Source organism: Cucumis melo, chromosome 10, assembly GCF_025177605.1.
Source record: "Cucumis melo cultivar AY chromosome 10, USDA_Cmelo_AY_1.0, whole genome shotgun sequence".
NCBI classification, from domain to species: Eukaryota; Viridiplantae; Streptophyta; class Magnoliopsida; order Cucurbitales; family Cucurbitaceae; genus Cucumis; species Cucumis melo.
In genome coordinates, this window is record NC_066866.1 from 3,817,357 (window position 1) to 3,842,361 (window position 25,005).

At 33.9% G+C, this 25,005-nt stretch overlaps 4 protein-coding genes and 1 long non-coding RNA gene across 7 annotated transcripts; 2 read left to right on the forward strand and 3 right to left on the reverse strand.

Moving 5' to 3' along the window:
• Nucleotides 1-486: 486 nt before the first annotated feature.
• On the reverse strand, nucleotides 487-4,101 carry LOC103488961 (chloroplast sensor kinase, chloroplastic). 2 transcript variants are annotated; one of them, XM_008447926.3, is made up of 9 exons: nucleotides 3,679-4,101; nucleotides 3,413-3,574; nucleotides 3,014-3,328; nucleotides 2,795-2,860; nucleotides 2,637-2,705; nucleotides 2,462-2,554; nucleotides 1,611-1,828; nucleotides 1,164-1,437; nucleotides 487-1,073 (listed from the first exon to the last, which is right to left on the reverse strand). In XM_008447926.3, exons 1-9 carry the CDS (start codon nucleotides 4,099-4,101, stop codon nucleotides 813-815), a joined length of 1,881 nt encoding a protein of 626 aa, XP_008446148.1. In that variant the 3' UTR covers nucleotides 487-812. The 2 variants fall into 2 exon arrangements, with proteins under 2 accessions (XP_008446148.1, XP_016900300.1); XM_017044811.2 differs by lacking the exon at nucleotides 487-1,073 and having other exon boundaries at nucleotides 1,160-1,441.
• On the forward strand, nucleotides 930-4,436 carry LOC127151454 (uncharacterized). The gene is made up of 2 exons (XR_007824423.1): nucleotides 930-1,079; nucleotides 1,979-4,436. It is a non-coding gene; the product is annotated as an uncharacterized LOC127151454 (long non-coding RNA).
• A 501-nt stretch (nucleotides 4,437-4,937) lies between these two features.
• LOC103488959 (GDSL esterase/lipase At3g26430) lies at nucleotides 4,938-9,655 on the reverse strand. The gene is made up of 5 exons (XM_008447925.3): nucleotides 8,190-9,655; nucleotides 7,751-7,960; nucleotides 7,497-7,669; nucleotides 6,217-6,487; nucleotides 4,938-5,385 (listed from the first exon to the last, which is right to left on the reverse strand). The coding sequence occupies exons 1-5, from the start codon at nucleotides 8,428-8,430 to the stop codon at nucleotides 5,120-5,122; spliced, it is 1,161 nt and encodes a 386-aa protein (XP_008446147.1). The 5' UTR covers nucleotides 8,431-9,655; the 3' UTR covers nucleotides 4,938-5,119.
• Nucleotides 9,656-9,797: 142 nt separating this feature from the next.
• Nucleotides 9,798-14,912, reverse strand: LOC103488958 (protein PECTIC ARABINOGALACTAN SYNTHESIS-RELATED). The gene is made up of 11 exons (XM_008447924.3): nucleotides 14,470-14,912; nucleotides 14,038-14,088; nucleotides 13,874-13,964; nucleotides 13,686-13,762; nucleotides 13,510-13,598; nucleotides 12,514-12,633; nucleotides 12,000-12,116; nucleotides 11,745-11,888; nucleotides 11,547-11,670; nucleotides 11,240-11,431; nucleotides 9,798-10,627 (listed from the first exon to the last, which is right to left on the reverse strand). The coding sequence occupies exons 1-11, from the start codon at nucleotides 14,761-14,763 to the stop codon at nucleotides 10,268-10,270; spliced, it is 1,659 nt and encodes a 552-aa protein (XP_008446146.1). The 5' UTR covers nucleotides 14,764-14,912; the 3' UTR covers nucleotides 9,798-10,267.
• A 4,259-nt stretch (nucleotides 14,913-19,171) lies between these two features.
• LOC103488955 (coilin) lies at nucleotides 19,172-24,987 on the forward strand. Of its 2 annotated transcripts, none has more exons than XM_008447920.3 (13): nucleotides 19,172-19,553; nucleotides 19,825-19,889; nucleotides 19,966-20,223; nucleotides 20,675-20,914; nucleotides 21,339-21,405; nucleotides 21,924-21,995; nucleotides 22,279-22,408; nucleotides 22,594-22,640; nucleotides 22,728-22,937; nucleotides 23,536-23,607; nucleotides 23,693-23,842; nucleotides 24,079-24,232; nucleotides 24,320-24,987. In XM_008447920.3, the coding sequence occupies exons 1-13, from the start codon at nucleotides 19,368-19,370 to the stop codon at nucleotides 24,505-24,507; spliced, it is 1,839 nt and encodes a 612-aa protein (XP_008446142.1). In that variant the 5' UTR covers nucleotides 19,172-19,367; the 3' UTR covers nucleotides 24,508-24,987. The 2 variants fall into 2 exon arrangements, with proteins under 2 accessions (XP_008446142.1, XP_008446143.1); XM_008447921.3 differs by having other exon boundaries at nucleotides 22,285-22,408.
• The last annotated feature ends 18 nt before the right edge of the window (nucleotides 24,988-25,005 follow it).

A 25,005-nucleotide genomic window follows, 5' to 3' on the forward strand; every position in this document is an offset into this window, starting at 1 on the left:
TTATAGACAGAAAAGAATTCAAAGAGAAAATAGTTCAACCTCTTAATTTGTTGACGCTCAAGTCAACCATATGTTAAACCAAGACTTCAAAAAAATCCCTTTTTTTAACTCATGATAAGAATAAGGAAAAAAAAAACATAAACATAAGATACTTCGGTTAGAAATCTAAACATTCATCTCCTCCAAATGTAAATTATGGTTTTTTAGCAGAAATCCTTCCAAAGTCTTCCAAGAAAAAGAAAAAGAAAGAAGAAGAAAGATCAGGAAGGTACTGAAAGAGTCTAAACCAAACTTGTTAGGTAAAGTTGACTACCGAAATCAGGTATGCTTCCACACGCACACTCAATATAGAATTAACCTAACATACACCTATTTTATCAGACCTTTGATTCAAATTGTAAGAATCGAATAGTTCTCAGTTCCATAATAGATTATCACTTTCTTTACAAACCATTTTGAATAACTGACATTCATTTAGAAAGTGAATTCGACCAACATAAGAATATTCAATAGAAATCATTGTTGTGAAGTTCAATATTGAAGTTACAACTTCGAAGCTAATTCATGACTCCCATGCAAAACACTTCTCTATGCACACACACCTCCATATCTACCAATAGGATGAAAATCAGCCAAGCGAATAACAAGTTATGGATGCTAGTTATATTATACCATACTATACACAAACTTTTAGGATGCCTAGCAGTACACTATACAAAACCTCACATATCTCAAATCTCATATAGACTGGTCGCAACTTCTTCATCAGTTCCAGAGATGTATCTACAATGGGCGGTTTATCTATCTACTCACTACGCACCCTGAGTGGGAATTTCGAGATTGTGCAGTGTTGTACCTGGAGCGGAAGGGAGCCAGAGTTCCAGGCGAGTTCCACCAGATCCGAGTGCTGCGTCCGAGCACCTGGGTGATATGACACGCACCACACACCCAAAACTCTCAAGTATCTCACAAGCAACGGTCAGCCCAGCTACAAAGTTCCATGTCATGTTGTCTTCCACCCTTTCCTTGGACAAGAGATCTGCTCCAAATGGTGTGAGTGAATGCATCTGTGTCTGAAGGTAATTGCACCAACAAACATCAAGTTTTGGTAAAGATCATAATAAAGGTGTGCGTGATTTAAGTAAAAATGTAAAACCACCAACCATGTAGTGCATATCTGGGCCATCATCATCTATGACTATAAGTGCGCCACCTGCTGGTGCTGCAGTAGATATAATTTCTACCTTTCCACCAACACGCGTACGCAATAGTGCGCCTTCAATTAAATTGCTCAAAGCTTGACGCAGTGAAGATTCCTCCACGGCAATTTGCATAGAACAAGCCTGTTCACTTAGTTCTACTATACGTTGCTGTTTACGTGCTAGAGGTTTCACTGCCTCAACCAAATCAATCAGAACATCAGAAACGTTGCATGACCTTCCTGACATGACATTTAAAAATTGTGAGATTAGTAAACTTGATATTATAACTTCCAAATGCAGGAAACTGACTTCATTTGACAAATGTAAACTGTTCTGGGAGTTTTCTTTTATCTCCCCCCCCCCAACAAAAAAAAACCATCCTGCGGAATTTGACATGGAATCAGTTACCTTATTCCTTGTCGTTGAACAGGAGCAAGTATTGTAGGTGGCATGGGCATCTCCATGTCCCTAACCGTATTGTTAGAAGAAACTAACCCCCCTTTCATCCTAGCGTTTGAAGCATCTGTTGGAAAGTTATCCAGCTGGTTTTTCGCTGATTCAGACAAAGGGTTTGAAGACTTGTACATTTTCTTCAGTGTTTCTTCATTATAGTGTACAATATTTGCCTAGAAACAACACAAGAAAATGTTAGCCTTGTAATTGCATTTCATAAAAAATAACATGGAACAGCCTTTCACTGAGAGTAATCTTCTATAACATTGGACTGCAACTTTTAGTCAGTATTCATCTTTCTGATAAAAACTCTAATGTGTTAGGTACTCAAGAACCCTGGAGAACCACACCCCAAAAGCCAGCTATTAGGGTGGGAGAGCCAAGCCACTTAAGTGCCACATTGGTGGTCCCATTCTCACCAATGTGAGACAAATGCATCTCATACTACAGGTATGTCTTGAATATATTCTCAAGTGTTTAATTAAAAAAAAATAATTCATTTTGGAAAAAAAATAGAGTGTTTAGTAACCAATCAAAATAACTTTTGAAGTGTAATTTAAACAAGTTTAATCAAAAGAGTTTAAATAAAATTGAGTTTTTTGATAAACATTTTTCTCTCAAATGAATCCAAACAGGCCCTACCTTGGTTGCTAACATAATGCAACAGGCAAACCAGACCAAGTCGTAGGAATAAACAAAATCTTAAGGGAGTATCGTGAAATAATATAGCAACTTCAAAAATAATAAGAATAAATTGAAGAGCACAAGGTAATTTTAGCAACAATAGCAAGAGAAAGATCAAGTGCCTTAGTCAAATAAACAGCATCCTGTAGTTGTTGAAGAGTATCTCTCATATAATCCCCTTGTAACAGTATGTCTTCTAAAATCTCATATGCAATCTGCAAAATTGTGCCATCAAAATATATAGCATATAAACAGATATAGAAGTGACCAAGCATCCAAAAGAAATAACACTATCACCTCATTTTTCTTCATGTGAACAGATAACATCTTACTTAAACTTTGGATGCTAGAAAGAGAACCGCGAATCTGCAATAGAGTAAAATGTGAGGGAAAATTAACATGCTACTAGGGTGCGTGAGAACAAAATAAAGAACCAAGTCAAGTAGTATCCTTACCTGGTCAACCAGATTGCTCATCCTCAAATTATTCTGCCATGATGATTGCTGGAGCAACATTGCTTTCTACAGAATAAAAAATGTTTCATCTTAAATTACGTGACAAACTACAAGTGGAACCTAAGAAGAACAACTTTTAAAATCAGGATTTATCGTCAGATTACAAGAGTAAATAAAGTTTGCCATCGATGGCAACTGAATAAAAAAGATCCAACCAACCTGATCCATAACATATGCCATAGCAAGAGAACGGGAAATATGGAAGGCATTTTCTTGACGATCTGCATTAAACATGTACGTTCTCAATGATCCATTCGTAGCATCATGAAATCCATGTGCACTTATTCCTGAGCCAGCTACAAGAGCACCGGCTTCGTGTGGAGATGAGTATGACCACGGATCACGATCAGCACTCTGCATATCCAGACATGTTTCCATTTCCAGGTTCGGAAGCTCGGCAACTAAGAACCCCACGACAAATGGGTGTTTCACCATTGGAAAAACAATAGCCTTGTGCTCTGAGATAACTTCAACCTACACTTTAAACAGTCTTTTCAATGTTCAACGATTAACCATCTAAACCAAAAACATATCAGTCAGTTACACTAAAAACCATACTTGCTGACTGGAAAAAGTAGCTTCGGCAGCACGTAAACCAGTAGGAACACTAAAATTTCCGACCAATATCACAACATCGGTAACATTAACCCCTGGGAAAGATGCAACACGACGCAGCTCAAGACGGTCCATCACATAGCTACCAGCAGGTCTTACATAAACCTAAAGGGGGAAAACATCGAAAATCCTTACCTATAAGCTTACCGACACATAACAGCCCTAATTTATAAATTAAGCCAAAAAAAAGTTTGAAGGAAAACTCAAACCGAGAGTAGGGCATCAGGGTCAACAATCCGGCGAAACAAATCCAACTGTTCGATGCAAAGCCTCTGAAAGTCAGGACTCGGCAACACCAACCCAGTATTCTGACTGTTCTCGATCCTATGCACAAATTCCACAGGGGAGGTGGAAGCTTTGAGAATGGCGGAGGCGACAGCAGAGGCTGAGGGTACCATTGACCCATCGTCGTGAGTGTCGCGAACAGTATGAGAAACGTGGCGAAGGAGGGTAGGGTCTGGAATGGAGGATGTATCAGTGAGGGAGGAGGAAGTGCAATTGAAGGTTAATGGTTTGAGGCGAATGAAAGAATGGAGTTTTAGGGCATTGTAGGAGAAGAAAGGGAAGAAGGGGGAGGAAGAATTGGAGCAATGGAGAGGGTTTTGGAGAGAAGGTGAAGAAGAGAGTAGCATCGGGATTTGCGGAGGATTAAGAGACGGAAGTTGGTCGGAGTGGATGATGATGACCAACGGATTTTGCCGGGTAGATCAGATGGAGCTCAACGTGGATAGCTAATAAATCCATTTCTTTTTTCTCTTTTATTCATTTTTAAAGTTCAATACTTCAAACTACAAAAGGAGGATCAAGAAATTCAAAATTGAACTTAAAAAGGATAAGGGAAAAGAATTGCTTCTTTACTACTATTCTCTTCGTCCACCACATTTCTTTTTATGTGTATATTCATACAATATGGATGTTTTCATTTTGATTTGACCTATATCTGATAAAATATTAATATCGACGTATACTTTTAAAAGTCACGAAATTTATTTAGATTCATATTAGATATAATAGACGACATATTGTCTTCTAAGAACATTTATAAAAAAAGTTGGATATATCTATGAATATATTAACATATCCATGAATATTTTATTCTTATTTGAGAGAAAACAATGTCTTTGGCTCTATTTTAGAAATGAAAGAGAAATTAGTATAATTAATTATATTATAAGCTCTCTAAATGGATATGAAATTTCACATGAGATGTTGCCTATATTTTTTTGAAAATAGCATCAATGAGTCGGTTCATTTTAGTAACTATGTCTTTGATGCACTATTACATATTGGTTCTAAAGCATAAATAAGAAAAATTTGATGAAATACTTATTAGTTACAAGCTTATATTTACGTCAATTGAGTTATGTTCATGTTAGAAATTTTCTCTCTCTCTTAAACATAAGAAGAATCCAGTCTTCGTACATTTTTCCATCAAAATGGATATAATTCGACCCAAATTGATATACTCTTTCTTCGAAGTTGGTATTTCAAATCTCCTGAAACTTCTTCCCCTTTATAACGAAAGGGTCAAGATAGGCTTTAGATGATTTTGATACAATTATGGTACCAACCACAAAAATTCAGACGAGGAAAAGAAAGGGGAGCATAGGTGGGTAGTAATAGTTAATAGAGTAGATTAAATATGAATTTTTAAGATAAAGTTTTGTGACAAGCCTTGTTCAAAGGGATAGGTGGATCTGAATAAGAACCATCTTTAATTTGATTGAAGATCCATTTGTTAGCTGCTTGAGTGTAATGAACACCATCCCAATTCACATAAACCTCTGGGTTTTTGCATGATTTTCCAATCAAAACTTCTTTCCCATTTATCGTTTTCTTTCCTCCACAACCAAGCTTCACATTGAAGTTGTACTTTCCACCATGTCCACAGCATGTTCTCAATGGATACTCAAACCCTACATTTCAATTCCCCACTTAAATTAAACTTACCATCGGCAACAACTTATTTATTAGTTACCATCTTTTTGGCTTTCATCTAAAAAGTTCTCTAAAATATTTAATTTTGGGTTTAAAAGATCTAAAAATTTTCAAATTGTGTAAAGTTTCAATTTTATGTCTAAAAAGTATAACACGTGCCTAGAGATCTACGAACTTTCAAAAGATAAAGTTTAGTGACCTATTAGATAAGTTCAAAGATCAAACAGACCTAAATTTGGAAACTACCTTTTCCACCTCGAGTTTTGAAGAACATGTGTATATAGTTCTTAAATTTTCAAAGAGTGACTTAACTTTTTTAAGGTTTAATAGATGGTTGAAGTGCTTTTTCCTTTTATTATTATTTTAAACAATTAAAATTGACATTTTAAATTAGAAAAGTAATTTCAAAGAAGATAGATAATTTCAAAATAATTATTTAAATAAAAGTTATTTCAACAACCTTTCTAAGCCTATCACACAAAAATGACTAAAAAATACCTTTTAAAGTATTAAAAGTTAAATGCATCATTTCTCTAAAAGATTAAAAATTGTCTTTTGAAATTTCTAAAATTCAAAAACCGAACACATGTATTCTCTAAAAAAACACATTTATAATTAGAGTTATTTTTAAAAATAATAAAATAAATTAAAATATTTAAAACTTTGAATTCTAATAATGAAAGAAACTGTTGTGGTTATTTATTATATATCATAAATATTTAGTAGAATTTGCTATTTTTTTCTTTTAATTATCCCGAAATCTAATTTAAAGTATTAGTAAAAGAAATAGGAAAGTAGGAAGAAGTTACCGTATTTCTTGTGTTGGGAAACGAGAGCGTATTTGAGAGAGTAGACATCAACATAAGTAATGGCAGAGTCGGGCAAAGCTTTGCGAAGTTCCATGACGGCTTGTTTGAGGCCACGGTTGAAATATTGAGCCAAGTCATTGAAAGGAGTGGCGCACCCATATTGGTCGTAGTCCGACGCTGGAACGGGCTCGCGGTCCAGTACATATGGAAGGCACCCCACCGGCCCCGTGTTATGGATCCAGAAGAATCTTCCTCCTTGACTATGCACCCACTAAATTAAGGTACTCCAGAGAATAATAAATTTCTAAGATCCATGTTTATAATATGGTAAGATAAAAGAACAAATTAGAGCTTAGATTTTTGTCTTTGTTTTTCGATTCTTTTTAAAGTTAAATTATTATAAATTCTCAATTTGTAAGTATCAGTATTTGTCTCAACCTTTTGCCAGCTTATCCTAATATTATATAGATTTGAATTTGGTAAAGATTTGTCAGAAAGACACAAAATTGAAAATTTTAAAAATGTTAGGTATAAATAAATTACATACATGATAGGTATGATAGGAGTGTTTACGGTTTGGTTCGGTTTGAAACTGAAATTGTACTAAACCGCAAAATGCAAAAAAAAAAAAAAAAAAAGACTTTATCCGAAATCGGACTAAATCGCTCATTTGTGTCAAAACTGAATCGAAATCGAATCGCAAATGCAATTCGGTTTCAGTTTTAAATCATCTCCTGTACCTACATCTTCCTACACGATCTTTTAGCTTTCTATACGATTACACAATCGTTTAGTTTTCTATATAATTGTTTAGCTTTCACACACGATCAGAATCGTTTATCCTCTTACAGGATCTATACGATCGTTATGGTTAAATTCCGTTTTAAAATCGGTTTAATGTCTTAAACCAAACCAAACCGAACAACATAAGAAACTATCGAACTGCATGCATTCGATTGTGGTTCGATTCAGTTTCCAACTATTTTTTGAACACCCCTAATACACGAATTAGTTTATACTTAATTTTCGAACTAAAACACACTTTTCATCTTTTAATTTTGCGAAAGTAAGAACTAATTTTTCTAATGTACTCTAAATTCTCAAACTTTCATAAGTATCTCTAATATTTTAGTGATATTAAATGTTACTTCGAGTAAAACTTTGTTTGTTTGATAACAATAGAAGTTATTTTTCATATATAAAAAAGAAGGAGTAAAAGAAAAGGCAAAATGGTAAATGATTAGTGCTTGGCACTTAAAATGGTATGTAACACTACTAACCTTGACGATTTCGGAGAATTGTTGGAGAACATCAGGAATATAGAGTTTAACTTGGTGGAGACTCATGTTCGCAAAATAACCACTCGTCAAATCGTTTTGCCCAATATCGAATGTGTAAAGGGCCCGACTAAAACTCTCTTCCTTTGGCAATAATTGCTTAAAGATTCCACCCACTGACACCCAACAGTTTAGCATAAATCAAATCTAGAGCCATAAATTTCAATTTCATTCTAATAAATGAACAAATAACTTACGTCCATTTCGAAGAGTTTGAGATCTACGTCGGAAGTCATAGAATTCGTTGTACTGAACATTAAGAGAGATAGGGCTGAATCCACTCTGCTGAAGAGTTCTGTTTTGGAGTCTAATGGTTGAACCTGCTGTCGCGAAATTTGCTCCGTGACTGAAATTCGCTCCCAATGCATCAAGATATGCGCTTAAATATGGCAACCCAAGGCTTTCCGCTGAAATTAAATCAATCAATCAATCAATCAAACACATGAGAAATTGAGGGAGAGCACTCAAGAAATCAGGAGTTTCTTTGATGTACGTATTTTTCTTTGTTGGTTGATTATATACTCTACTCTCTCGCCTTATCCCAAGGAGTGATGAACTACATTTTATCGGAGTAATAGACAATAGATTGAAGTAACAAAATGAAATGTGGAAGCAAGGAAGAGGGGAAATCAGTACCTATGAAATCGACAATAAGGCGGCCATCGGAGTAGCGGCCGGCAGGGCCAGGGAAATAGGATCTGCCATTGGGCGGTGGCGCTTGACCAAAGACAGCAGATAAGCCACCAGTGTCGGAGTTGGAGTCGCCGAAGTTGAACACCGCCGGAAAATTACAAGGGTGTTTGGCGAGGGAAGGACAAGGAATCAGGGAGAGTGCAAGGAAAGTGGTGAAAGCAATGATTAAGGAATGGGACTCCATGAGAAGGATAGGGAGAAAGTGAGTGAAAGATGATGGACCATAGATCCATATATATATATGTGTGTGTGTGTGTGTGTGTGTGTAACAAAGGCGTGGGAGTTGTTAAGACTTGGGCTTTTGTGGAGATTTTGGGATGATTTTGGTTGGATAAGGTTGAGGTGTTTGGGCTAAGAATAAGATTAAGGCTACAGAATAAGAAAGGAAAGGGGAAGAAGATGGTCGGCGTATTTGGAAGATTGGGAGGATTTATGGCTGCATGATTTGTTGGTTTTTTTTATATACATTTAATTATTGTTTCATAGCGAATTGAACATTAATTTGGTAACTGGAGTGATTTATTTTATTTACTTATCAAATATAAGAAAAAAAATACTTTGGGATTTTTTTCAAAAATAGAAAATTGGATAAATTATTTACAACAAAATTGATTTACGAAATGTAAATATTTTTTGTCAAATATTCTATTTTTTATAATTTTATATTTTATCAAATATTCTACTTTTTTATAATTTTTCTTTTTTATTATTATTATCCTTATCATTAGTTTGAGTTTCTAACTATTACAATTTTTGCCTTTCAAGATTTTCAATAAAAGCTTAGTTTTAATTTTGACATTACTATTTATTATTTAATTTAAAATAATTATGAATTGAAAATTGAAAATTAATTTTAATAGAATATTATTCGAGGGTTTTTTTAAAAATAGAAAATTTTGACAAATTATTTACATTTAACAAAATCACTAAAAGATTAAAAATTTCTTTTTTTTTTTGAAACGTAAATATTTTATCCCATGTCATATTTTTAATAATTTTATCATGCAAAATTTGTAGACCAAATTGAAATTAGACTTCAAATCCCCGGACCGTTTTCTTAAAGTATGCATAATTAAAACTGTAAAGTGCAACAGAAAATCTTGAAAACTCATGATAACGTCGAAGAAGGAAAGAGGGGAGGATTCAATAGGGCATTTGCTCGATTTGGAATCGGGCAAATTTATAATGTTTGGGAGGAATTCGAGCAAGAGAGGGGAGGTTGACAATGCATTTTTGTGTACAGACCAAGAAGAACACCAATAGCCTTACATCCTATGAGCCAATTCTTAAAAACAAGTGAGAACCACAAAATTCAGAAACATACTCCAGAACGCTATCTTTTTCTTTAGCTAAATAATTGCAGAGCAGAGAATCAAATGATCAAACTTTAGAATAGTAATTAATGTCTTATACATTAAACTATACCCAAATTAGCTAAAAAGGACCTCAAAAAAGCATTAGCAAGGTCCAAATTTGATACCACAGCCAGGAAGGCGAAATTCTATAAACGAAAAACTTCATGATAGACAAAAATTGCTATTCTATAAGATGTGAGCAACGACGTTAATCAACATATTTACTAAAAACAAAGTCAAATCATACTACAAAAAGAAGGGAGGAAAAAAGAAAAGAAGTTAAATGGTACATGGGCTTGGGTAAGTTCATATAATGCATCCCAGGAGTTGCTTATTATACGTACCAGACCTTCAACATTTTGCGTACAACAACTGGAACATCTGCAAAATCATCTATTCCTTAATGGAGAAAACTGCTCAAACGAGTTCTCTCGTTAAGGATACAAAAAAACACATCCACAGAAGATTGGCATCGTCAACTTTCTCCAGCAGTTTACGAGGCAGAAGCAACCATTTCATTCCTCCAACCTCCATTTCACAATAGCCACCCCATGTTCAATCTTTCTGGGGAAGAAACTTTCCACTTGCTAAAGAAATAAATGGTATTGATGGAAGGAGATTCTCCAAAAAAATATCGGTTTAAATCCCATATGATATGTGTTCTAGTTAAGCTCTGCACATGCATGGGGTGAGGGGATTCTCCCAAAGGTCATAGTTGGGAAAGGTTTCTTCTGGTAATCCGGTTCGGGTTTGGTGGGTGACAACGACATCCTCTACGAAAGGTGCCCACCCCATGTATGGGTCTCCGAATGATTTTGACATTAGCCCTTTATCTGGTTTTATGGATTTTAGACGATGGCCCAAATATCGGCGTGCCCCAATAATCAATTTTGCGAAGTTGCCTCCATGAGTCATCACAAATACGTCAGACTTCAAACATACTAAGAAATCCAATGCTGCTAAACTCGTAACATGTTTCCTGAAGCTATCCAATTCTTCTTTGGTAGCTAGCTCTTCCTTTGTCACCTGTTAGTGCTCGAGATCAAAATATCAAAATAGGGAACAAGTAATTGTATATTTTGATTTCAAAGCTAAAGAACATGAAAGGGGAGTTGGGGTATCCAACAAGTTTAAACGTTGGTGTGAATGGAAAGATGGTCAATTTCTGTGGAATCTTTGAGGTCAAATTTTTAGAGAAAATCGGAGGGAAGTAACAGACATTTGTTTAAAAAGATGGTGAATGATTATTATGATTATTCATCAACGTCAAATCTTTTAATTTTGAAGAAATGAATCAAATGGTGAAAGTTCCATTAGGATTTTCTAGTTCATCAATGTCACATAAGTTCTCTGTTTTTATATCATTCATCTTATACTTGGTATAGATCATCCCACCGGATCATTGAATTCTTCAAGTTTTTATTGCATTGGATTTTTCGAGTTCATCAATGTCACACAAGTTCTCTATTGTTATATCGTTCATCTTATACTTGGTATGGATCCTCCGGCCGGGTCATGCATCTACTGACATTAAATGATTCAAGCAGTGTTGAATGTGAAACATGAATAGTGTGGCAAGTTTTTGAACATTTCTCAATAGGAATATGAAGTTGCGTAAAGAGGACAGACATATTTTACCAGATTTGGGAACATGTTCCTTAGCGGTGCCATCCTATTCTGTCCGCCATACACCTGACCGGATGCAACATAAATTTGAGTTTCCTTTGGATAGCCCATTGCTCTAAGAATTACGGCTACTTCCCCAGGCTCAAGAGGGCACCGTCCTTCCTTTCTTTTCTGCAGGGCCAGTTGCCACAGATGGGAACCATTCTGCAAACCAAAATTTCCAAATAAAGAACGGATATCAAATGAGCGACTTTTGTTTATTCATATTTAGGCACAATTTTGATACATATAGGGCAAAACAAATTACTTTCTAGGTCACCTTATATCTACGTGGCCATTCTTTTTTCCTATATTCTGCCATCTTGACTTTTTCCTCTCTGGTCCCCACAAAGTCACAAAATGACAGTCCAACCATTCCTTTCTCAAACCTTAGATGAAGAGCCCTGTAGACAGATTGCATTAGACCCAAAAGTCAAATGCATAATTAATTATACATTCCAGTTATAACCATACTTACATATATGGATTTGAACTGTTTGTGCGACTTCTCATCCTTGAAGCTAATACATCGGCCATATGCTCTATGTCAGGAAGAAATTTAAGAGCATGATAGTTTACTCTGCACCTTAGCCTGTTGATTTCTGAAGGAACATTGTCGTACCTGATACCATAAGGACAAGAATGTTAATTAGGTTGAAATTGCATGCATGAAAAGTGAGTATGCAGATACACAAAGCAAAATTCATTAGAAAGAAAAAGGAAAAAAGATTACCCAAGCCGATCAACAAAAGGTTTCAGTGCCATTATCTTCTTCTCTTTGATACGAGGAAGTACATTGTCAATGTAAAATTGTGCTGGTGCATACTTTGGGATGTTCTTGACTGTACGTCTGCAATAAACTTCATCCAAGGATCAATGACAATTACAAGCCAGCTGTATATCATATGAGAAACTTCTTCCACCACAGCTGTACATTAGCCAGTTTCTTGCGAAGAAAAAAATCTGAGCCCTCTAAGTAACGAAATTTCAAGATGGGAATGGAAGGGAATAGTATAGATAAGCTAAGGCGCCAGGAAGAATCGCCATGTTATATTGGAATTTAACTGTCAGTTATTTACTTCAATAAACAAAAGCTCAGACAAAATAAACATTAAGCAATTGACTGTAAACAATATTTTTTTGGAAGGAAAAAAATTAAAAACTTTCTGTACACCTCCCATATTCTATGTGCAGCTAACAACTCTAAGATGAAAATCAAACTACACAAAAACCAAATATCAACGAACCTTATACTAGTAAATAGCTCTGATTTGTCTGTAAACCAATCAGGAATATCCCGAACAACCCGCACATCATTCTTCAGATAATTAATGAAATGATCAACATCAAAAATGTCCTCAAATTTCCTGCATTGTTTTTCATAATATATTATTGTGAAGAAACACCAAAAACCGATTCTTCAAACACATATATGTACTAATGTTTTAATTGCCTTGTCTATTTGGAGTTGAGGGGTTGGCCAATGAAAAACGCAGAGTACTAGCTAGCCAAGACTAGTTGGGACAATTAACAACAATGCCATAGCCTTTTTTCAAGGGAGAATATAAAAATTATATTTATTTTACAAAATTAATGTACGGTGGCTTGGCCATGGTAGGCAATTCAAGATGACCATATGAGTACCTTCATGAAAATAATTCAAAGTACCAAAATGGCTTGGCCAGATGTCTAAGAGGTATCGAGACATTTCAAGTTCAACCATTGATATAGAAAGTGTAGCTCTTAAAAAGAGCCCACCTTGCATTAAAAATGTAACATAATGACATTAAAAGCAATGTACTACGAAGCTTTCTAGTCTCAATAATATTTTACCGTCCTAAACTTTTCTGATCACAAACATTACAGCCTTTACAGGACTATTTGAGAAGTATTGGCGCAAACATCCACACTACTAAAATAGTCATTTTCAGTTGAGCAAATAAAGCTTGACAAAGGGAAACAACAATGAAAAGCTTAAAAATTCTTGAGCAGCAGACCAAAGAAACATTCTTAGGGTGACTGTAATGAGTTGAGATGTTGGCAGAATATTTACCAAATTGAGCAGTTTCATTTGGTTCATTATTTCCAAACAATTACAACAATTCATTAGTTATATATTTTTCATTAAGCATTAAGAATTTAAAAACCTAGAATAAAAGAACAATCTTACAAATGTTAGGGGAAAAAATAGCAACAGAGAATTCAATCATCTATTTCACATGCCTACATATCTTAAGACTTACGTTTGGTCCTTCCAGATTTGATCTTGCTTTAAAACTGGCAAAATAAGTGTTGCGTTTAGTATTTTAGCCACAGCAACCGCATTGCAAATCTGCAAGCAAGAAAAGGAAAAGTTAATTGACAAGAACCCTGGAAATTTTGGTTATTAATATTGAAGTTTGGCAGGGAGATATCACACGGCAATTCTCTGCTGATTGAGACCGCCTTCAGCATGGATGAATACGTAGCCATTTGTTTCATTTTCAGGCGGAAGATCTGTCAAAAGCAAAAGAACATTCTAAGTTCGAAGCGTACAAGAAGAAAGGGAGAGCTAAAGTAGAAAAAATAAAGTCTCCTCTATATATTCCGATATTAAACCAAGGTTACCTGAGATTTCAGAATCACGAAGCTCAGCACAAGGCTTCCAAGATGTTGTTGCCGAGTAAGGATTCTCCCAGAGTGAAGGACGTTCCTTAACCTAAAGTGGCGAATCCATTTCTTTAGAAAATATTTCAAGAATGAGAAGAAGAAGATACACCCCGAGAACTTACCGGTGGACAATGTAGAGTAATGCCATCTTTTTCACACAAGTACGGGGAATTCTACAATGAAGAAACCAATGATACCCATCAGAAACTACTTGAACTATTCGCACATTCCTATTAAACTTCTTAAATCTAACATCAGAACATCTACAACAATTTAAACATTTCCATCGAGCTTCTTAAATCTAGCATCAGGAAATTTGTCGAACCATGCCTCATTCCTTGCATTGCAATGAGAAGAAATGCATTGGATTTCCCCAAACAAAATGAAAAGTAAAAAAAAAAACCAAAAAAAAAAAAAAACAAAGCCAGTAATTCCTTCCTCATTATCAATCACGGAAATTGTTACAACGAATCAGACAGCAACACACACATTTCCCATAAAATTAGACGAAATCCAGCGATAAATGCAAAGCAAAGAGGCAATGGAGAACTAACCAAACGTCTAACAATTGAAATAACAGCGATCAAGCCAGCAGCAACTACTAGAAAGACAAGGAAGAGTGAGATCTTGGAGTTATAAGGAGAAACCCTAGAATCATCACCAAAGTAAGGGCATAAGGATTGAAAAGTGAGCCTAGAGTAAGAACGATCACGGATCGAATGACGATCACGATCGTCATGGTCTTCAGACTGGCGGTCAGGGACTAACGGAGAGGAGTCTTCGTCCCGCTTCATTGGCGAAGAAGTGGCTCTATTCCCAAGCGAGCTCGAGTGCCTGAGCTCAACCATGGCTCGCTTTGGAGTGAAAGCCAGAATTATTCAGTGAGTTCGTTTTTTTTTTCTATGTTGTGGAACGAACTTCACTTTGGTATCGTTTCTTCTTCTCCGTATGAAGATTTCCAAGGTCCATGTGAGATCGTGGATATCAGTCGAATCGAGACGAGACTAGCCTGACTCTTAAAAGGACATTATATGAAATTACCTTTTTGTTTCGGGGTATTTTTGTCTTTTCATAATCCAATCACAAGGCCCTCATCATCATCTCTTGGGATCTATAATTAGTTATGTACTTAAGTATACTTAGCTATTGTAAATCCAAAAATTATTTTAAATAACAATTTTAAAAATAAATGCTTACAAATATTTCATACACTAATATACATTATCATTTATATCTATTAGGTTTGGTTCGGTAAGAAACTAAGTAAATCTTTTTTTTTTATTTGTTTAAAAATATTCTTCTATGCTCCAATAATTCAAAATTAATTATACTGTCTCAATTTTATCTTGATATTTGAATATAGATTTTTATCCAGATGATAGTTTTGAATCGTTTTGTGAAATGTCAATGGTAAAGTTGCAATTTTGTTGCAACAATTTTTTTTGGTAATGTTACATTTTAAAAATATTAAGAACATATATACGTGAATGTATATGTTTTAAGATTTGTTTGCTAACGCTTTTGAAGAAGTACTTATAAAAAAAGGGGTTAGATTTGAGAAACTACGTTGTTTTTTTTTTTTTTTCTATTTCATATATTGTTGTTTCATCAATGGGTTGATAAAGCAAACATATAAAATTTGTCCACTTCATAGTCGTGAGTTAGAAATTAAAAGTTCGTAAAGTCTTGAGTGTTGCTTATTTGTAGAATTAAGATATTAAGAAAGTATTGAATTGATTATTTTAAATCGTGAATCCTTAAACATATAGTAGAGTTCAATACCGTTTCCCCAACTTTAATGAAACAGTGTTTGGACATTCGTAATTGAATTGAAATGGATTGTAATGTAATCCAAAATTCATATTTAGATTGAACTCATTTTTGTTTCAAACATTTTTAATTAAAACTCTATTTTCTATCCTTTTTACTTTTTACAAATTTATTTTCGTTCCGTCGTAAATTCAACACACATTATGTAGGGGTAACTATATTGAGTTTTTCGTTTTTTATTCTTGAAAATTAAGTTTACTTCCTCCAAAGTTGTCCCTTCCAACAATACCAAAAATGTTAGAGAGACTCCTACACAAGAATCTAACGCGCACACAACTCTCGTCCAAAAACTAATTTTCGAAAAACTACGTTTTGAAAGTTTTCAAAACTTGACTTGATTTTAAAAAACATCGATAAAAAATTGATAACAAGAGGAAGAAATTTAGAGAGCGCGATACTTATCGAACAAAATGCAAGCAATTATTTACTTATCTTTCTTTTATAACTTTCTTCTAACTCCATCTTTTTCATTTGATTGGGGGGGGGGGGGGGGGGTAGAAAAAGAGGAGATCATTGCCGTATAGTTTCACAAGCATCTTGCTCCTCGGACATGAACTTCTTTCGATCTCATCTTCTTAACTCTCTCGCTGGCTCTTAAAAAGTTCCATTGAAGTTTCTTTTGTCAGCAGGAAGTTGGGCTTCAACAACCTGTTTCATCTATTTGAGCAATTCTTGCTGCCTCCTATGGATCCCACCCTAACTGCCTTTGTCTTCCTCTTCGTTAGTTTCTTAAAGACCTTTCATATGCTGTGAAATATATTAACAATGACAACTCTCTGGCTGTGGTAACTCCTCCATGATCTTGCCAAAATCTGTCAATGATGGATCACATAAGATAAATGAGATAGTAGGCTAATGTTACGGGTGTTTAAATTAACCGATAGTCTAAATGACTCGGACCATCCAACCTAAAATTGTGAGTTGTAGGAGTTGCGTTGTGGGTAGGCTATGTATTTTTAAATTTGAGTTGTATATATATTATATTTTGTAAATATTATTTTGCGTTGCTTTTAAGGATTCTCCTCCAAATTTCTAATATTTTTTAAATATAATTATATATTATAGCATATAAATATTATAATTAACAATAGTTTTTTTCTTTTTCATCCATTAGGCTAAAGTCTACACAAATGAATTTGAGTCATATCTCTTTTACTCATGTTTGTCAACTGAAATAATGTTTTGGTTCACTCTTTGACCCATAAGACGTTGGATGAGAATGTGACTTCTATTCTTGTTTCTCCCTACGTATTGTGATTTGGATCTCTTGTTTATTTTGAAATTGATTCTTTAATTGGGTTGTTCTAAACAGAAGAAAAAAATAAAACAAACAAACGAAAAAAGGGAAAGGTTAGATTATGATTGAAAATGACTTCGTTTTTTATTGTTTGTTTTTAAATTTTCACATGTGTTTGTTCAATTTTGTAACTATTGCTTTTCACTTTCATTAAAAAAACATTTGGAATATCTAATCAAATTCTAAAAATAATTTTTTTTTACCTTTCAAAATATGGAATAACTTTTAAATAGCATTAGTACAAAAGACATAATAAAACGTAAGAGTATGGAAAACAATGTTATGACAACGGTTTAAACTTAATTTTAGAAGCCTATTCATTAATATGGAGACACGTTAGTAATAACAAGATTATAGACTTAAGTAAAGAGGAACGGTAATAAATAACAAAATTATTAAAATTATTTATAAAATATAACAAAAAAAATCAAATGAACCATATATAATTTAATATTTTTTCTATAGTTTGTAAATAGTTTGATTTTTTTTACAATATTTGAAAACCTTCAAGTAAACAAATATTTTATTTTTATCACTGGTGACTATTTCATAAAAAATTAAATTCACATTTTAAAAGACTAAATTATAAAAAAAATGGTCGTGGTTTGTATAAAAAAATATACCGTTTGGGGGGAAGAGTTGGATTATAAAAGGTTAGTGTTACGATAAATCTAGTTTTATCATAACATGTGTTTGGAGGAAAAGTTTAAAAATATAGTTTTATAATAACATGTGTTTGGGAGAAAGGTTATTTGGTAAGGTTATGACAGTGTTATAATAAGATGTGTTTAGAGAAGGGTTACGTAGGTAATGTTATGAAATTTATTTTTTCATTTTTTAAAAATTTGTATTATAAATCAAAATATACAAGTTTCGTATATTTAATTTACCAATTTGTCATATTTTTATAAAACATTTTTCAATATTTTTTTTAAAATGTGACGTCCATTTTCAACGTTTTTACGAGATTGTTATGTGCGAATAAATTATTAATTTTTTTTAAAAAAATTTTATTTTCTAAATTCAATACACCAATTTTGTATGTTTAATTTTCCAAAATGTCTTACTCTCATAAAACAATTTTCAATAATTTATTTAAACACGACATCCATTTTTAACATTTTTTGCTTACATGTGAATAAATTATTAATTCACATTCTAATTCCAATACATAAATTTTATATGTTTAATTTACATAGTTTTTATAAAATAATTTGCCAATTTTTTTTTAAAATAATTATTACGTGAGAATAATTTTTTAAATCATATTCTGAATGCAGTACATGAATTTCATAAAATTTCTTTCAACAAATCTTATTAGTTTTCGTAAATGTGAAACAAATAAAATAATAAAATAATAAAATATTTAAAAATGTAAAAAAAATAAAAACAAATAAACTAATAAAATATTAAAATATAAAAAAAGTTAAATACAATGATTAAATGTATCGATTAATCACAATTAATATTTAATTAAAATTAATTTTGTAAATAAAATAAATTAAAAAACAATATTATTTTTAAGATCATCAAATTAAAAAGAGTAAAATTTAAAAGATAAATGAAATAGTAAAACCATGGTGAAGTTGAAGAGGTAGGATTATGAGAAGTCGATCAGTGGAATGAGAGAAACAAAATATGGGTTATGATAACCCTGAAAACATAACATTTTCTCTAAACAAGGATTAGGTCACGGTGACTAAGCTTTAATTTTTTCAAGTTTAATAGTATTTATGAAACTTTTCAATAGTTTATAAGTATTTTTTAAAAAACCTTAATGATTTTCATTCAAAACTGATAAATTGTAAGGACATTTTTTAAACTTTTGAAAATTGAATGATATTCTGGACACAAACAACTTTATGTTAATTTTATAATTTAATCTTTTTAAAATATAGATATTTTTAAAGATAATAAAATAAACTAAAATATTTACGACATATAATAAAATTTAAAATTTTATTGATGATAGATTTCTATTATTGTCTATAAATATAACCGATAAAATCTTATCAATGTCTATCTATATCTATCGTTGATATAATATGAAATTTTACGGTATTTTATCAAATTTGTTATCTTTGACCATTACACTAATTAATTATTAAATTTCGAAAATGCGCCTTACAACTTACGAAGCCGAAAAAACACAACCTAATTAACAGCTGCTGAACCTCCTTCGACCGCCCGTGGCCGAGTGACGACCGACGATGGACTGACATCGTAAAGGCCCAAAGGGGGTTTAACAACTTCGAAACTCTGCACTCCATTGTTTCGATTCCCATTTCTACGTTCTTCGCCGCCATTTTCCCTCCTCTCTGCTGCATGATGGAGGCTGTGAGACTGCGAGTTTCGTTCAAAGACAAGGACCTACTCACCGATTCCCTCACCGGGTTGAGCCGCAGCTGGATTTTCCTAAAACCTCATCTCCGAACTATTTCCGACTTATCCTCCTACATCCTCTCCGTTTTCCGTCTTCACGATGCTTGTCCCAACGGTGTCATCCTGTCTGTAAGATCTATCTCTCTCTCTCTCTCTCTCTCTCTCTGATCATGTTACTTTACTCAACGATTGTCTAAGGATGAAGTTCGTGGAAGTATCTGCGATTGTATATGCTCAAGTGGTCTACTTGAATCAAGTTTCAATCGCTTGTAGAAACGAAATGAAAATTTTCGCTGTGGAACGAATTTGTTTTTTTTTCCTCTCTATTCTCTTGCTTTACTTTTCATTGTTTTCACTCTTCGTAATGGTGGAACATTGTTTGTCTTTGTATTTATGGTAGATGGATGGCTTTGTGTTACCTCCATTTGAGTCGGTTTGTATCTTGAAGGATAGGGACATTGTCAGGTTGGTTTGTGAGTGACATTTGTTTATGTTTTCATTTACTCTTTTGCTGGAATTTAAAACTTTCTTTGTTGACCAGAGTGAAGAAGAAGAAAAGTAAGGCAACTATTCTGGGCGAAGGTGACAGATTGATCGAAACTGAGGAGTTCAGGGAGAGGAAACCTGTTGACAATGGAGTGAAATTTCTGGCTGATAAGGAGTTTGAAAATGAATCTAATGGGTATGAGAGTCAATCAGAGGAAGATGAAACTAATGCTACTTTGCCGGTGAAAGCTGTGCCAGTAGGAAAAAAAGTGTCCAAAAAAAGGAAAGCTTCGAAGATTATTCACAATTCAAAGTACGTATAGTGCCTGTATCAACTCTGATATTCTGATGCCTATTGAGACTAACACTGAGAGTGAACATGATTATCTAGTAATAAGTATACTTTTTTTGGCATAGAAGATGGGTATTTGGCCAACTTGATCCTCCAACTAACAATGTGATGAAACTATACAAATAATCTAACTTATTATTCTTCATCAAAATGGCTGCGGAGTTGTCTTTATGCTTTCTAGCAATATTTCCATGTTTGAGTTTTGATGTTCCTTATACTTCTTGTTTTCCGTCTTCTTTAACAGAACTTGAGTGGTACATTTTGCTTTCTAATTCCTTTTTTTCTTTTGTGCTTATAAATGATAATTATTACCATTGGTATATATACTTGGTTAACTCCAATTTCTCCTTAACGCTTATAATTTCAATCAGTTTATATGTTCTGGTACTCATTTCAAATTTAAAAATTACAGGAGGAAGAAAAATAAATCTTCCCCTACTGAAGAATTTCCAACTATCATAGCAGATGTTCGGCACACTGATGAAAAGCATGAAGAAAGAAACCATCTGAAGTCTAACCTCCCACAAAAGGTCCTAGTAAGCAAAAAGGATTCATCCAGCAGTTCTAGCGAATGTGATTCCGATACATCCAGCAGCATTGAAATTGGTGGAAAAAGCAACAATATTATTAAGTCAACTACCAATGCAGAGAGGTGGTTCCTGCAGCTTTATTATAATAATGGGAATGAACTTCCAAGCTTCATGAATTTTTTTTAACTGATTTTTTTGGTAGTGAAATCTGCGAAATAGAAATATTTAGCCTCTTCTACTGCTTCATCCTACCACCTTCTTTAGATTTTCCTTTGCTTATATCATAGCATCTCATTAATATTTTGATATGGGAATGGTTCGTTTATAGGGCAGTGATTTTGTTCTTTGCTATTGTTGTCGACAATTTGTCGAACTTTGCTATTTTCCTTGACCACGTAGCTTCATGCAAATGATCATTATTGTTAGAGATATCATCAGATAGGTTCTATTTTTGTTTTTATACATATATATTTTTATTGTTGCACCACTTTATTTTTTATCCTCCTGCTTGGTTAGAAAGATATCTTACAAATCATAGTTGTTTAGGGTTGATCAGCTTGGAGCTGGCCGGACCCATGTTGAGTTGTCTGACACAGCTGGTGAAAGTAAAAAGGTTTCTATTTATGGGAACTGTTTCCTATTACTATCATCATTATATGGCTATTAAAAATTGTGGTTATTTGTTAGCAGTTTTTACCATTTTTAATTTTGATGTTAAATACACTTATAGAATGTAGTTTTTTCCGTATGGAATGATTTTTTGTTATTTGGATTAGTTATATACGCTAGTATGGTATCTTTAGTTATGATAAATTTACTTCTAAAAGATATATCAGATCTGATTCATTTTGATTTGACAAAATTTTCGTGTTTTTATTTTTTGTTGCTGTTGCTGCTATCGAAGTATAGCTCTAGGGGAGTACAGAATGAAATAGAATTTCAATTTCAACTTTGTTGTTCCCTTTTGTTTGACTTTGGCAACAGAGAAAGGAATGAAATACTTTGAAATACGTAACTAGATCCAAGGACTTCCAATCTTTTCAGATAATTACCTGTTAATCAGTTCTATTTTGGTGGCTGTGTTGTCATTCATCTAATTTATTGTCCTTGTATTCTTTTCTTTCTTGTCAGGGTCCTAGTAGAAGTACTCGCCGTAAGAAGGCAAAAAGGCGTTGGCTGAGGGAAAGAGCTCAAAATGAAGAGGTAAATTTATGTCCCAAATGTCGGTTTTCATTGCAAATGTGGATTGTGCCCTGGGGGTGGGTATAAATTTCTTCTTTGTTGAAAACAACTGTCATGCATCTATTCTTTATTTTTATCATTTTGAATGTGTAAAGCTGAAGCTGTACTTGGTCTTATCATACATATAGTTCATGTGTATGTCCTACCGAATTGACAAAAATGCTCATGTAGAATTAGAATAGCATTGGCAAATATGCTCATAACTCTCTTGATGTGTAGACGTCTGATAACTATATTTTTGCAGCAACAGCAACAGTTATTTGAAACAAATTTAGATCAAGGGCCAAGTCAAAATGATGATGTTGATATGGATGATGACACTGTTCCTGTGGTAGTTAAGCCAGGTCACATTCGATTTGAGCCAGTTGGAAAAGGTTGGGTGATTTCTTTCTATTTTAGACTCGGTATGCTTTGGCATTGGTGGGAACAGTGTTTTTAAGGTCCAAAGGGGGGTGGGATAGTATCTTCTGTATGCTTTCTTGTTATATTTGTTTGATTTCAACTTTTACATGGACCATACAATTATGATTTTCATGATTGCCCTTATATTTCATTACAGTTGTGACGGATCAGGCTGGGCAGGAAAAGGAAAACCATTTCCCTAAGGTATCCATGATGTTCCAATATGGCAATATCTTATTCTATCTCTTCGAGTTCACTGAAGCCAATTATTGTTGTCTTGTTGTGCTTTAGGAAACATTGCATTGGAATGGCATCACCAACAAGAAGAAGGGCCAAAAATGGGGCAAAGAGAAAACTCCATCTTGGAAGAGGAACAATTCTAACGTTTGTACTAGCGAACCTCTTCAATTACTTTCTGAAACTGAGCAACCTAAAACTCCGGTTCCTGTAGTTGGTTCAATAAATTTTGATGAACTTCGACCGTACACTGGCTTGCCTCAGGTTTGGTTTGCACAGATAGCTTCCATCTGCTTTCTTAAGTGTTTAGTTGGGCATGCACGTTTTGCGAAGTGGAATAATCAAGTCATGTTAGCAGTTCTCATTAAATTACATTTTATCATTTCTAGGCCCAACTTTTTCTTTATGGCCAATTTCGTAAGTCTCAAAATTTATATAGTTAATGTAGGCAGCTACTTTTCATAGTTGCAAAAAGAGGAAAAACTGAATGATTATCAAACTTCTTATTGATTAACACATGTCAAACAAAGGGCCGATTAGACTTTTATTACATCTGTTGTGTTTTATTGCAAAAATGTATTTATCTAACTAATATAATTTGTTACTTCATTATCAAATTAATGATTTGCTGCCAATTTATCTGTGTATGATTATGAAACGTTATTTCTTGAATAAGCGCAATCTGATTCTTTATAAAAGAGGATCTTGCGGAAAGGACTGGCAACCCGTCAGTTGGTTATCAAATCATTTATAATTGAAAACTAAATTTGTAATAATAAAACAATTTAACAAGTATTATTCATGGAACTATTGTATTATTTTAGACTTTAGTTTTATATAATTTCTGTTTTATTTATTGCAGGAAGGTGATTTAATTGCATATCGTTTGATTGAGTTATCATCAACCTGGACACCTGAGATTTCCTCCTTCCGAGTAAAGTGCATCTACAATGTGATTTTGTGTCTGATTCTTTGTTACCACAGCCCATGTGTTATTCTAGTTACTTTTCCTATTTCAGGCTGGAAAAGTATCATGGTACGACACGGAATCCAATCGGATTATGCTCATACCAGTTCCAGAATATCCAATACCTGTGAAGAAGGAGATAGACGAGGATTCTGAATTACAATCGGATACAACCCCGTATGGGGAAGATGGCTCTTTAAAGGTATTATTGACAAGCATATTCTTTGGTTTGCCATTATTCAAATCGTTTTTTTTCCGTTCAATTTGTCAGATGATTGGTATTTATACATATAATTAACAACCGGGTTGTAGTTTATGAATAGAAGCATAGTTATGGACGTTATGGTTATTTATAGGAACCACTAATCTAGCATACACATGCTAAATCTGCTTCTTATTCTTGATTGCAATGAACTGACAAATAGAGATATTCAACAGATAGATTTTGCCTCTCTCGTTGATCTTCGGCTTATCAGGCAAGGAAACTTGGATTCTTCGAGAACTGCAGTTAACCAGGAAATCACTTCTAAACAAATTGCAGAAAGTTCCAAGCATGTCCATAACAATGGAGATGCCAACGACACTAGACAAGGTATCAATTATAGTTTGTAGCCATGCCACGATTAGTTTACTAGGTAGCTGGTTATGTTTAATCGGCTATTTTATGCTTGGTCTTCAGGTAATGGAAAAGTAAGTGCGTGGGATGAAATCAGCGAGGCTCTGAGTGCAAAGAAAGTGGAACTTTCTAAGAATAATGGTTGGAATCAAGAAGAGAGTTCAGGAAGGAAGTCTTGGTCCTATAGAGCACTCAGAGGCAGCGCCCTCGGTCCAACAATGGCTCTCTTAAGATCTCAAAAAGAACTCTAAATAAAATCTTCTGGGTCCAAACGACGTACATGTACATTTGCTCCCCAGAAGACACGCTCTTGTCAAGGTTGTGTTTGTTAGAATCTGCAGGTGCTAGTTTTCTGTGATGGTGCTGCCTATGACCATCAAGTTCAGACTGATTTGCGAACTGTGGAAGTGACATTTTGTGGTTGGAAATGGGTGACAAATTTGACCGAGTAGAATTATATGCCAGACCGACTAAGGTCCTGCACAGTCAAATCTTATTTAAGCTGTTGATGGAGCTTCGAAGGATGTAAATCTGTAGTTTTGTCAAAATGGAAAGCAGCTCTCCCAAATAATATAATACATGGGAATATCGGTAGCTTGAATATTTATATCTTGTGAAACTATATAAATAGTCTAAGTATGAATTTATCTTATGTAGTGTTAGCATCTGAAGATTCACTTCGACAACAAAGGGGACTAAATTGCAAATCTAAACCCAAGATTTTTGTTTAAGATCTGAATTTTTAATCT

Bases quoted from the DNA above. Each gene is read 5' to 3' on its own strand.
- LOC103488961 (XM_008447926.3), bottom strand. From the start codon at position 4,101: ATGCTACTCTCTTCTTCACCTTCTCTCCAAAACCCTCTCCATTGCTCC. The intron at 2,555-2,636 runs GTGATAGTGTTA...ACAATTTTGCAG, and splicing joins TTCACATGAAGAAAAATGAG to ATTGCATATGAGATTTTAGA. The intron at 1,438-1,610 runs GTAACTGATTCC...CATGTCAGGAAG, and splicing joins GTTCAACGACAAGGAATAAG to GTCATGCAACGTTTCTGATG.
- LOC103488959 (XM_008447925.3), bottom strand. From the start codon at position 8,430: ATGGAGTCCCATTCCTTAATCATTGCTTTCACCACTTTCCTTGCACTC. The intron at 7,670-7,750 runs GTAAGTTATTTG...GTTGGGTGTCAG, and splicing joins TCAAACTCTTCGAAATGGAC to TGGGTGGAATCTTTAAGCAA. The intron at 5,386-6,216 runs GTAACTTCTTCC...ATTGAAATGTAG, and splicing joins TTCCCAACACAAGAAATACG to GGTTTGAGTATCCATTGAGA.
- LOC103488958 (XM_008447924.3), bottom strand. From the start codon at position 14,763: ATGGTTGAGCTCAGGCACTCGAGCTCGCTTGGGAATAGAGCCACTTCT. The intron at 12,634-13,509 runs GTAAGTCTTAAG...AAAACAATGCAG, and splicing joins CAAATCTGGAAGGACCAAAC to GAAATTTGAGGACATTTTTG. The intron at 10,628-11,239 runs GTAAAATATGTC...GAGCACTAACAG, and splicing joins GGAACATGTTCCCAAATCTG to GTGACAAAGGAAGAGCTAGC.
- LOC103488955 (XM_008447920.3), top strand. From the start codon at position 19,368: ATGATGGAGGCTGTGAGACTGCGAGTTTCGTTCAAAGACAAGGACCTA. The intron at 22,641-22,727 runs GTATCCATGATG...GTTGTGCTTTAG, and splicing joins AGGAAAACCATTTCCCTAAG to GAAACATTGCATTGGAATGG. The intron at 24,233-24,319 runs GTATCAATTATA...CTTGGTCTTCAG, and splicing joins TGCCAACGACACTAGACAAG to GTAATGGAAAAGTAAGTGCG.